Source organism: Prunus avium, chromosome 4, assembly GCF_965620075.1.
Source record: "Prunus avium chromosome 4, drPruAviu1.hap1.1, whole genome shotgun sequence".
Taxonomy (NCBI): Eukaryota; Viridiplantae; Streptophyta; class Magnoliopsida; order Rosales; family Rosaceae; genus Prunus; species Prunus avium.
In genome coordinates, this window is record NC_142287.1 from 35,278,816 (window position 1) to 35,289,450 (window position 10,635).

Genomic DNA, 10,635 nt, shown 5'->3' on the forward strand with positions numbered 1-10,635 from the left:
TTTCTTACTTGCCCTTGCCATTTGCCGTGACACAATGGGGTGGAAGTGCTCTAAGACTCAAGATTGCAAAAAAGACAATATAACTTTATTAGTAGTGACATGATGATGTGCATCTTAAGCTAAAAATCACTCGTATTATGTCGTAATAAAGTATGCTATAATACATATGTACGGTTCTGATTTGCAAAGAGAGAAAAAGAAAAGCCTCCTCTACATCACCCAATCCAATGAAAATGAATAAATATATGTGGAAGAAAAAAAGAGCAAAAGGAAAATCCCCTTTCCTTGTGGTGGAGCTAGCTACTTATCTTTCGGGTAGTCTTCCATGTATATACAACTTCAGACCCGTACGTAACTCCGCCGTTGCATTTGGTGCGTAATGGAAATTCACCTGCCCTCCACCATGCTAGTATTGGACCAAGACAGAGACATTGAAGTAAATATGGACTGCTTAATATCCTCAAAAGTTGGGTGTGCTGATCCATACCCAAAAGTAGTTTGAGAAAAATCAGACCACATCTCTTTGGATTGCAATTTGTGGAGCAAATATGCATCCATATTCTCAGTTTCAGACTCCTCCGGCTGATCATTCTTCCCCTCCAAGACTTTGACCACTTGTCTCATTGATGGTCTAGCATTTGGGTCAGGATATGCACACAACAATCCCAAATGCAACACTCGCTCCACTTCCTCCTCGTTGACCTCTCCTTTAGCCCTAAGCCTCTCATCAAACCCATCCATCAATTTGCCTTGTACCATAAGTTGCCACACCCATTCCACCAAAGGTGGCTTCCCATCTTCTATGGGCCTCCTCCCACACATTACTTCCAAAATCAAGATCCCGAACCCGAACACATCGGTTTGATCCGATGCTCGCCCGACCCGAATGATTTCCGGGGCCAGGTACCCTATGGTTCCAACCACCCTAGTGGTGCCAAGCACTTCACCGTGACCATGCATCCTTGCCAACCCAAAATCCCCAAGCCTTCCATTCATTTCCTTATCAAGTAGCACATTGCTTGCCTTAATGTCCCTATGTAGGACTTTGGATTCCCAACCCTCATGCAAGTACAAAACCCCTGAAGCCACATCTCTCAAAATCCTAATTCTATCTTCACAGCTCAACATCTTATTCTCATCACAATCAAACACCCTCTTGTCCAAACTTCCATTTTCCATATAATCATAGACCAGCATGAAGCTACCCTTCTCTCTCTTACACCAACCTCTCAACCCTACCAAGTTCCTGTGCTTCAACCTCCCGATGCTTGAAATTTCAGCCAAGAACTCTCTCATTCCATCATTTTCATGTGAAATGCGCTTCACTGCAACCTCTGCCCCTCCTGCCAAAACACCCTTGTAAACCTTCCCATTGGCTCCAACCCCAATCACATTTTCTTCTCCGAAACTCTTCGTAGCCGCCTCGATTTCCTGATAAGTAATTCTATGCGGCCAGAACTCCAATTCCCAGTCCTCCATATTCTCTCTCTCCCTTGCCAGCCTCCTATGCCTCTTAATCAAAAACAGAGAAAACAGAGCACATACACCAATTACAAACAAACCACCCACTACAATTCCTGCAATAAAACCTTTTGACTTGAAAATCGGACTCTTTGGAAGCACAAAAGAAGGCAAACCCGAAGTGATCAAGCTCTCACTCAACGAAAAGTTGGAATTGCTAAAGCTCCAAGCCAAAACCTTATGGCTCTCAACCAACTGCCCTGTTGAACTTGTGAACCCAACAAACATTTCATCCTCAAAAACATCAGATAAATTATACCGAACACTCAAAATTGGGGTTCGAGGCCTTTGCATGCCCGCTCTTACCATAGTAACATTAATCAAGAAATCCTTATAATCAATCCAAACTTGGTAATTTTCTCCACTGTTCAGCTTCAATTTCTTGAAATCCTTGTCGTCATTGCCATCGCTATTTTCAGGCCAATACCCTGCCTCATGTGCTTCTACAGACTTGAGGGAATTCACATCAATACCAACATGGTTGTCGTTAATGTCCTGGAACTCTTCATTCTTGAACACATCAAATTCCACACCAAACACATGGTTGCTGGGGATGCCATCGTTGGTTCGGTTGAAGAGCCCAAGATGCTGGCTTGAGCTCGTGCCTTCGATGCCGGTAACCGGGGTGAAAATGAAAACCATGCCATGGCCAGGGAGAGTGTTCTTGTAAGGAGCAATGGAGAAAATGAAAGAAGTTGAGAAAGGATACACATACGAAGAGTTGGGTGCCTTGGAGGGGATCTTGGACTTGTAAAGTGCTCGGCCGATGGAGAAATTTGTGCTGTTTGTGAGTGTTAGAATCCGAGATTCGACGGTGGCGTTGCTGTAGAGAAGCAGCATGTCTGAGGAGTCGAAGCCATTGAACACAAAGTCCACAGCCAAAGCTGATCGGAGAGATAGGATTGCAGACAGTAAAATTAGCAGGAGGAGAGGTTTGGGATGCTGGTTTGTTTCCTTCATTGTAGAAAAACAGAGGAAGCTCATTCATGTAGAGAAATGAATGAATTATGAAATGAAACAGGGGATGCAGAGAAGGGTTTTTTATTATTATTTTGTTTATTTGTGTAGTCAAAGAAACCCATAAATTTCAGCAGGTGATGTGTCTTTTTTACCCTTGGATATTGGGGTAACTACGAAAATGGCATTTGGCTTTCATTTTTGTGGTGGGATTGGTTGTCTGGCTGAAGGCAGACTTGCCGACTCAAAAGGGCATGTGGCTGGGACCGTGCACGTGAAAACATGCGGGGATAATAATATCTTCTTCTTTTTTTCTTTTTCTTTTTCTGGTGCAATGTTCTTTGTTAAAAGTAATTTAAACCGATAGAAATTTCTACTATTTTTTCCTTTATCTACTTGAGTTATAAGTCTCTTATATTTTTTATCAAATTAGAAAATGAACAACTTTTACCTTCATCATTTGCGTGATTCGATTTCTATGGGGAAATTGGGGTTAAAGAAATAATATTCTCAGTCAACCAGTGTGAACTTGACATTGACTGCTTGCCTCATATATGAATCTCAAAATGGCATGTTGGTTATTTCGAGAGAAAACGTAGCCCAAATTTCAGGTTGAAAAGTCAACGAACGCCTCTTTCCTCTTTCGTTAGATTTTGGTACATATTCAAATTCGAATGGCCGCTGGCTGCTGCCTGTGTTGAACTCTCTCCATCAGTATCAAAGCATAGTTGCCTTTTGCTTATACGTACTTGTGGGCCACTGGAGAAATATCTATTTGCTATCCGTACAATAAGAAATGGGGATTAAGCAAGTTGTTTGACTTTCGAGTTCATAGTTTGCAAGCTTTGACCTAGTGACAAAATGAACATAAAAGATTGGGAAAGAAACATAATTAAACTTTGAATGTTATTATTTTACATGGTCGAAGCAATTATTCTAAACTAAAAGTTCAACGTGGGATATGTTCGAATGACGTGTTAAGTTGAAATTTCATTGCAAATCTTGCACCATTAGGATTAGCAACAAAAACAAGATTGAACTCTCCTTTAGTTGTTAATTAACCACTGCATATGAACAAAACGTCTCCATACTAGTCAGATGAGTCTTATTAAATTATATTGCGAAGATGTCTTGATTTAAGATTTATAAAAGAATACGAGACTTGCTAGTTACAGCTAGCCGCGCATTAAATGATGAGTTTCACATTATGTACGAGTTTATAGTCATATTATGTACAACTCCGATAAGAAGTGAGTATGAGAATAATGAGATGTGAGTAGGTATAGTAAGATTTGGATATATATATGAGAACATTTGTAGAATTTTGTAAGCTGAATTAACGTATCCTATGAATTAATTATGTTTTAAATAAATTTAAAGAGATGGTGATTTTCCAGATAGGTAGCCCATCATAATCAACGACGGACGAAATAATGAAAAGGTTTGATTTGCCAAAATGGGTTTTAAATTTTAATGGGCAACCATGATTGGCAGAACACACCAAAGCGTCTATAATTGTAATATTATATTGGATTTGTTATTTAATTACTTGATTAAAGTAAACCACAATTTGGCTTGGTGAGACGACCATCCAATCCAATGTTTTGATGTCATTAATTGATCTGTTTTTGCACTTTTGGCCGGTTGATTCGCTTGCTTTGGTTTTTCAAATTCATCATTGTAATTCTTTTTTCTGTCAGGCAAGCAAAGGTGGTTTTCTTGTGTCTCGTCTGTTTGCGTTTTTCATTTGTCGTTTTTAGGGTTTGATCTGATTGTCTGTTTGTGTTAGTAAAGACAGAGATAAATTAAAGAGCTGATAACTGCTAAAATATGAATATGGGTTTTGAATATGTTAGGTTCTTTTTTTTATTCTTCTCCATAAGGAGGTATATATAAGAGTTTACATGAGTGCTTTACAAGGAATTAGATCCAGTAAAGGATTAGGAAAGTATCTCATAATTATACAATGATTTGACAACTATATAAAAATAGGAAAGTAAATCCCTTAATTAACCAAAGGAAATAAATCTATAAAATAGGAAAGTAAATCCCTTAATTAATCAAGGAAATAAATCTCCTTGATTAATTAGAAGACTTACTTCAACACTCCTCCTCAAGTTGGTGCATATACGTAACAAATGCCAAACTTGGTAAGTGAGTCATGAAATTCGTAGCACCCAAGTCGATAATCCATGCGAATTTTTTGAGAACATTAATCCTTTTCCAAGGGTTAACTTTAAGTACCTTAAGATTCGATCAACTGCATTCCTATGAGACACACTGTGCCCATGTGCCATTCTTCTGGAGAGCTCGCATTTCTTCATTCTTGACTTCTTTCCATTTTTGGGTCTTCTAGTGCTTCAATTACACTATTGGGAACAGGTATGTCTGCTAACTGCTTCACAAAGTGTACCCGTGACTCTGATAATCTGTTGAGGGATACATAATTGTTGATGGGATATTTTCCATTTGCATTAAGATCTTCTTCGTAATGAACTGGAGGTTTACCACGATTCTTCCTTTTTTTAGAATCTGATATGCAGGCTCTGTGCCTTCTGAATGACGTCCTCAGCAGGTGATTGGTGTGGTACTGGAGCTGAAGAATTCTCCAGAGCGGGCACAAACTCCTCAATTTTCTCCTCCTGAGTGTGATGGCAGGGAGATGACTGAAGCGGAAAAAATCTCATAAGACGGTTCAATTTCCTCCTCCTGATTTTGACAGCATGGAGAGAACTGATCGTTTTCCTCTGGTGACCGGTCGCTGAATTTTGGCAGCCGGTCGGTTTGAAACAGCTTCTTTGGCTACCAGTCGCTTTCCACTGGCGACCGGTAGTTTTGAAACAGATTCTCCGTGTTCAAAGAACTAGGGGCGGGTCGCTTTCCACTGGTGACCGACCATTTGATTTAGGAACTTGATTTGAGGAATTTGATGTATGAACTGGATTTGGATTCGGATTCAGGTTGGAAGGTTGGGATTCAAATTCGGATTCGGATTCGGATTCAGGTTGGAAGGTTGGGATTCGGATTCAGATTTGGATTTGGATTCGGATTCAGGTTGGAAGGTTGGGATTCGGATTCGGATTCGGATTTCGATTTGGATACGATATCCATGGCAGCGGAAGGATTTAAAAATAAGAGAAAAAAGATGTGTTTAGGGTTTCGAGATAAGAGTATATGAGGATGTGGGTATGAAGATCTGAATCTGAATATGAAAATATGAGGAATTTGATACGAGGAATTCGATACGAGGGATTCGATACGAGGAATGTAAAGAACACAGAAACCCTGTGAACACGGCTAAGAACACAGAAACCCTGTGAATTCGGTTAAAGGACACAGAAACCCTGTGAACATGGCTAAAAGACACAGAAACCCTGTGAACACGGCTAAGGACAGAGAAACTTCTTTTCAATTCTCTTCTCACCCTGAAGAGAAGGGTATGTCGGAGTCAAGAAAGAGGCAAAATCTCCATGATAAATAGAAACATATCCTTTTTCACTCCCCCTCCCCCCCTTGAAGAGGAGGGGAGGAGAAATTTTGATATGAGAATTTAGAGACAACCGAGGATCGATTGCTCTGATACCATGCTAAAATATGAATATGGGTTTTGAATATGTTAGGTTCTTTTTTTTATTCTTCTCCATAAGGAGGTATATATAAGAGTTAACATGAGTGCTTTACAAGGAATTAGATCCAGTAAAGGATTAGGAAAGTATCTCCTAATTATACAATGATTTGACAACTATATAAAAATAGGAAAGTAAATCCCTTAATTAACCAAAGGAAATAAATCTATAAAATAGGAAAGTAAATCTCTTAATTAATCAAGGAAATAAATCTCCTTGATTAATTAGGAGACTCACTTCAACAATAACAATGTCGTGTCGTGGCTTTAAATATTTATATAGAGTTAAATAAATTAAACAAGAGAATGAAACTCCCATTGAAAAGGAAACATATACAAAAAGTAAAGCTTTGGATTAATTATATGTAAATGAAGGATGTGAACATATACAAAAGTCAATCTTTGCGTACAAGTGATGAGAAGAAGAAAACAATGAGCCCCATTCCCATGGCTTTTGTATAAAAACATTAAGAATGTGAAAGTGAACATGTGAGTTGAGTACAAGTCAACGCTCAAATCCAAACCTAAAAGAAACCACACACCACATGGGTTTGAGTTTGACAATAGCTAGCGGCTGCAGAGTGCAGCCCAGCTTTCTTTTTAGGTTTTGGTGTGTGAAGATCGCAAGTAAAGAGATTTGAAATGTAAAGAGGCCTCGAAAGTGAAAGTGAAATAGTCAAATAGGATCTGCGGATCAGTTAGCACGAAAGTGTACGTGTTCAGCAGCCGCCGCCGGCAGCCCTGAGATATTATAACACACGAGGAGAGAACCATTAGAAGAAAAAACAGAGGAGGAGACTAAAAGATGACCCATTTTTTCAAGTTCAAACACACAACTAATGGACCTTTTTTTTAGTCAAATAGGAGAGACGACCACCTATCTGTCTTTCTGGAAACACCCTTTGGATTTGGATTTGGATTTGGAGCCCCCTATTCAAACAGCAGATGCAAGCAACAATAAATACTTTCATTTCATTTCAAACTACCAAGTTCCAAGTTGTACAAGAAAAGGAAAATTTGCCCATAATGCATCATGCTTGACTGCCAACATAAATGCTCATTCATTATCTTCTGCATATAAAAAGAAGATATGAGAATTTCTGATATGCCAAGAGTGTTGAATGGGCCCAGAGCCCACTAACCAGTCCATATTTAGTTTTAAAAAAATAATCAAAAGTGATTTCTATTTTTATTATTTTTAAAATTTTATAGGTTGGGCAGACACGAGCTTAGCTAGATTGGCCAGAGGTGAATGTGCTCCCCACTCTACATCAGCTGAGTTCGAATCCTTCTCCTGAAAATTTATATTAAATTAAAGTAAAATATCGTTTGCATTAAAATATATATATATAGGCACGCGGGCTCGAGGCTTTCATGGTGCGGAGAGCCATGCGAACCATATGGTCCATTGTTTACAAAAGCCAGAAAGAAATAATAATAAACGATGCAATTCAGTGGGATGCTCATTGAGCAGCAAGGTGGTGAAGTCGTGGTCTAGCTTGGTCCTCTTGGACGTTGACCTTTGGCTTGGATGGGAAGCAACTTGGAAAGTTTCGACACATGATTTTGAATTATTAACCATGGAAAAAGCAATGACTTGGCGTAAAGGGATTTGAAAGATTTAGACTATAAGGTTTAATGCATCTAATTATAATTAGTTGTGGTCTTTTTCTAAATAATTAATCATGTCCACATTATATAGCAAGCTATTTTGACGAATGTTTTAAACCTTTTGGCTATTGTTTGTTAGGCGTCTTTCCGTTCATTAATTTTGAATAACTGAGCATTTACAACTTTCCAAATCTGGTAAAAAATAAACAAAGAGAGGGCCCCTCCGGGAGTTTGCATCAAATGAAAGTATGTTCTCCCCTTCCTTTGAGTATGAGCATGGCAACCGACTCCAAAGCTGCACAAAATGTTTAATGCATTGGGACCTTCTCATTTTATTCACAATTGTTTTTGTTTTTCAAATGAACCAACATTTTTTTATTTATACACGATATGTTTTATTTTTATCTAATCTAAATTACGAGAAGCGAAATTCGAACTCGGGTGCAAAGTGGGGAGCGCATCTACGCCAATCACTAGCAGAACTAATGAATGGATCTTATGTGATATTTTTTATATGCGAAAGTGTTTTAGACTATGAAGGATAGTTTTGAGAATAACACATTTTATCTCTTAATTTTTTAATTTTCATTTTTTCTCAGTGCTAATATGGATGTTACGTGGTGTTCTTGTCAAGGCAAAGCCTTTATAAAACATAAGATACAATGCCCTAATTATAAATGGACTTTCATGCGCCTTTCACATAAAATAAAATAAAAAGTGTTGCAAATTGAGAAAGATAATAACTTGCACGAGTGATTTATAATAAACGGATGCACTTTGTGATTGATTGATTCCCTATATTCATATGATTAGGTCATGTGTCTAGTTTTTATCCTCTCCAAAACATAGTTGAGAAAGGATTTCCCGACCTTCTAAGAACTTCATATTGCACTCTGACTCTCTGAGCCAAATCAAATAGAAATAGCATTGTTAGCACAACCCACCAAGAATGACAGTTTTTGTATTCCTATTTTGACACAAGTTATTGTTTTTTCGGTGCAAAAATGTGTACTTGGTACTTAAACAATTGAATTGTGCAAAAACAATCATTGGGGTGTGATATTACGAAACGTTACTAATCCAGATGTATGATATTATTAGATGACGTTGTTGATATTCTATGAATATAGGGTATAATATTAATAAATACATGTATTATAATATAAGTGAATTAATAACGCTATGTAACGATGTGATTGTCATATTAAAAAATAATTTCAGAAATTGTACAAGTAAATCATTAACTTCCCATTGTTAAAAGTAATTTCGCATTTGCATAACATATCAATGTGATTCATGATTATTTTATCAAAATAAGAAAAAAAGGTGATGCATGCTTGCAAGTTGTAAATTTGTAAAAGTGCTGTAAAACTTGGGTCCCTATCGAATTTAGATGACCTGGGTCACTAAAGTGCTGTAAAACTTGGGTCACTATCAAATGAAACAAAAAGAAAAGAGAATAAGAAAATCCCAAGAACTCTTTTTCAAGGAAGATAAATATTTCAATGATCTTTTTTTAGGTCAATAAAATATTTAAATGATTTTGATTTTGAAGACGGTAAACAAGAAAATGAAAAAACAAAAGTAAAGTAAGAGTATCTCCAATCGATATGTCAAATTGCTACATGTATATGAAATGACAAAAATTAAAGATTAAAGTTGCTCAAACCGAGTAGTCAAATCCTATATGGATTTGAAGGTTGGAAGAGATATATTAAAAATAACATATCAAAAAGCTAGATGTCAAATATTATTTTTATATTTTTAGTCATAGACCCCACTATCATTTAATATCTTTTAAAACTTTATGCACCATATGGGCTTTATTTGCTTTTAAAAATATAATGAAATAATATGATATTTGGCATTTCGAGTGAAATTAATTTTTTTCTAAAGTGTCAAATTGCCACATAAGTTATTAAATTCAAATTTAATATTTTGTATTTAACATTTCCTGGAGATGCTTAACAAACTAGTATATATATATATATATATATATATATTTTTTTTTTCGGGGGAACTAATAGGAAATTGTTAACATGCATTTCAATTTCAATGACCAAGACCTTTGTTTCATATTTAAAGAGAAATAAATTCCCAAATTGCCAAACGTCTCTATTTGAGCTTAGGTAGCACGAAATATTAGTACCATAATAAGTGAGAAATCACCGTCCGATTGTTAACATTATGCACATGGCGCAGGTTAGCCAATCAGGAATTCCCATGTTTTAATTTAAATTTTTTCGTAATTGGGACAATATAAATTATCCAAGAATTTTTCGCTCCGTCATCACCTCAAAATTAGCAAACATAAAAGAAAGCTGGTTGTAAATTGTGATCCCAGATTTCTTCAGAAAAAAAACCTAGATTTCATAAAAACCTAGATTTAGGCTATAAACCCTACAAACCCAATCACCAATCCCAGATTTTCCACCCCATCATAGAGTTCAAATTCTTATTTTTTCATATTTCATTTATTTCAGTGATTGAATGCAAAATTTTTGTTCTTAGTTTTCTGTGATACTTGTTTCCCAGAAGCATATTGGCTCCTGCTTCTTACTCCCAACTTTATCTTTTGTCTCTTGGAATTAAGAAAACCAGAGTTGGAAGGTTGAGTTCTCTGAGTGTTAGTGGAGCGGTTTTGTTTAAGGGCATTTGGGCAGATAGTTGAGCTTGTGATTCAGTGAATTTTGGAAGTGCCCCTAATTATGGGGCTGATTTGGTGAAGTGGGTCTTTGAAATTTTGGGATTTTATTAAGTGGGCAATTGAGAAAAATCTGTGTTGTGAGAGATTTTGAATGAGAGGGCTGGGAGGGAGATGAGAGGTGTACATGAAGGTTTGGATCAACAATGACTGGAGGGTCATTGGGGATTCGTTCAGGGAGTTATGGGTCTTTGGATAAACAGCTACAGAACAACAA

General features: G+C 37.0%; 1 protein-coding gene across 1 annotated transcript; it reads right to left on the minus strand.

The window, feature by feature from the left end:
* Positions 1-108: 108 nt before the first annotated feature.
* LOC110766720 (Concanavalin A-like lectin protein kinase family protein) lies at positions 109-2,557 on the minus strand. Its single transcript, XM_021970086.2, has one exon. The coding sequence runs from the start codon at positions 2,503-2,505 to the stop codon at positions 388-390; it is 2,118 nt and encodes a 705-aa protein (XP_021825778.1). The 5' UTR covers positions 2,506-2,557; the 3' UTR covers positions 109-387.
* Between the last annotated feature and the right edge of the window lie 8,078 nt (positions 2,558-10,635).